This window comes from Aplidium turbinatum, chromosome 8 (genome assembly GCF_918807975.1).
Source record: "Aplidium turbinatum chromosome 8, kaAplTurb1.1, whole genome shotgun sequence".
Taxonomy (NCBI): Eukaryota; Metazoa; Chordata; class Ascidiacea; order Aplousobranchia; family Polyclinidae; genus Aplidium; species Aplidium turbinatum.
The window spans coordinates 31,698,837-31,701,413 of NC_137479.1; the positions used below are offsets into that span (position 1 = coordinate 31,698,837).

A 2,577-nucleotide genomic window follows, 5' to 3' on the forward strand; every position below is an offset into this window, starting at 1 on the left:
TTTTATTGAATATATTTATTGATATTTTTGTTTGAGAGATAAATAAATTATTGTTCAGAGTTCAGTATTTTTTATTAAAAATGCATGGAGAATAATCAGAGCCCTATTTTTGGCGTATGCATTTCGCTCTACTACTGTAGAGCATCATTAGTGCCTTATTAAAATAGATTAATAAATTAATAAATAAATTAATAATAAAATCAATTAATAAATAAATCAATTAATAAATTAATCAATTAATAAATAAATCAAATAAATAAATTAATGCTTTATTTTTGAATAAACAACTTGTACCGGTCCGGTAGTCAATGAATAATTGTGTTCAATGTTTGATTATTTTATGGTTCGAACCAAATTGTGGTTTTAGATTACAACCTGGTTAGCGAGCTAATATTGATTGATATTATTCTTGCATTATTATATCTTAGATCTTATATATATATCTTATATATATCTTATATATCTTAGATCACAATGATGCTCGCTCCATCATCGCCATCAGCAGAATCCTGAGGGAAGGCAACGACTTGGAAGTGATCGTGACTGCAGGACGTCATTTTGATGGAGGGAAGGTATGGATAAAACCCTCCCACACTCAGAATGACTTTCATGCTGTGACGTCATTTATCAAGTTAATGCCAGCAAGAATTCGATTCTTTGATCTGTACGGGTGCTTCATAACTTCCAACCGATTCCGTCCATGTATCGAGGCAATCAAATCAATGCCTGAATCCGTAAGTCATGTTTAACTTTTAAACCAACATTTAATTACATTGATCTATAGTTGCATTAACGTCAATCGTTACGTTGATTTAGAGTTACATTACATTGTTTTATTGCAAGTCCAATAAATTTTTGATTTTAATCATTTTTTGACAATTCTTGTAAAATTTATACAAATAAACAAAACGTCACAAACAGCAACATCATTTAACAGTTGAATCATAATTATTTGTGGTTAGATTGTCCGGATGGATCTCCGTGGCAACTTCCTATTTATCGATGACGTCATCGAAGTATTACACAAAGTTGTGGAAGAAGTTTGGATAAAAGAATGCCTCAATGATGGTGATTGGGGGTTGAGATCTCCGAACATGGAGGAACGAGCCAAGTTGCAGGAAGCACTGAATCAGTTGGACAATAAAGTGAGAGCAATTTACGTTGTATCGACGTTATCTCAAGCAACATTTAGAGTTATTTTGTTGTATCAACTTTATCTAACGTAACATCTAAAGTTCTTTACGTTGTATTAACGTTATCTAACGTAACATATCAAGCTGTAATCTCAAATTGTTTATCAGGAATCTTTGAATAATTTGCTTCTGGTGATTGCAGACTACAGTAGCTTATGGTAGCCTGCAGTTACCAAGGTTCATTATGCTATTGTTGATTTGACGTCAATAAACGTTAAACCAACGCCCATTATTTAAGTCAACATTACATTGATTCAACGACTTCCATCAATAAACAAGGTAAACAATTGAAGGATGCAAAGTATTCCAAGCGTGAAAACTTTTTTAGTTTAATTATTTGCTTGGTCTTTTACAGAAATTGAAGATCAATGTCGGCTTCGGTGATTCCCTGACTCACAAGGATCAGGATCGAGATAATTGAGAAATTTTGCTCTTTATTGATTTAATGTAATTTTACGATAAGTTGATGTTATGCGTTGAAATGAGTGTCAAAACAGTGTTGTCAGTTTGATCAATTTTTGATTTTGGCAGATTTACTAATTTTTTAGGTCTAAACATTGTTGCCAGATTAACTAACTTCTAAGGTGAGCACAATGTTGCTAGATGAGTGATTCTTAACCTGGAGAGCATGAAGATTCTGGGCGCAAATGTAGTAGGCTGTTAGAATTTGTATAGGAGGTAACTTCCCCATACGCTACCCTTTGACTCATAAAAAAACAAAAAACAACATATTTTCACATGAACAAAAATCTGAACAAATTGTGTTCGCTCCCTCAAACTGTTTTACTCTCCTACGGCTATGATCAACACTATCCATATTTGCTGCATACGTAGACGAAACCAGAATCTGTTGCATTGAAATCCACCATCTTGACTTCGTTTGTGAGACTTAGCACCGCACTAGTCAAATAAGAAATGTTCACTTTGCTTTGATAAGTCAGATATGAAACCTTGACAGAACTAAGCTATGTTGAAGATTGACGCATAATAATTTTCAGTGAATATAAATGGTAAACCTCATATTTCTTTTTCTAAGAATTGCAGATCAACCTTCTGAAAACCTGCTCAAATAGTCCGCTCATTAGCCTATTGTAAGTTAATTATATTGCTGACGCATGGAAGGGATTTTGATAGAAATTTGAACCATGAAAAAACAACAGAAAGTTTCAGAACATATGAATGTCTTACAAGAGAAATATATTCAAACTGACGTATACCATCATCCTACGTTGTAAACTTTTTCAGAAACCTCATTCACATTAGTGTAGGGCAGGGCTTCCCAAACTTTTTTGCTCGCGACCCCTTTCAATCTCCAAAATTTTTTCGCGACCCTTCGGCCTTCACGGTAAAAATGATAAGCAGTGCGAAATATACATTTGTGGTA

The 2,577-nt window shown here is 33.5% G+C and overlaps 1 protein-coding gene across 1 annotated transcript; it reads left to right on the top strand.

Annotated features, from left to right (window-relative positions):
• Positions 1-541: 541 nt before the first annotated feature.
• LOC145775117 (uncharacterized) lies at positions 542-1,789 on the top strand. Its single transcript, XM_082586324.1, has 3 exons — positions 542-734; positions 963-1,145; positions 1,549-1,789. The coding sequence occupies exons 1-3, from the start codon at positions 636-638 to the stop codon at positions 1,612-1,614; spliced, it is 348 nt and encodes a 115-aa protein (XP_082442450.1). The 5' UTR covers positions 542-635; the 3' UTR covers positions 1,615-1,789.
• The last annotated feature ends 788 nt before the right edge of the window (positions 1,790-2,577 follow it).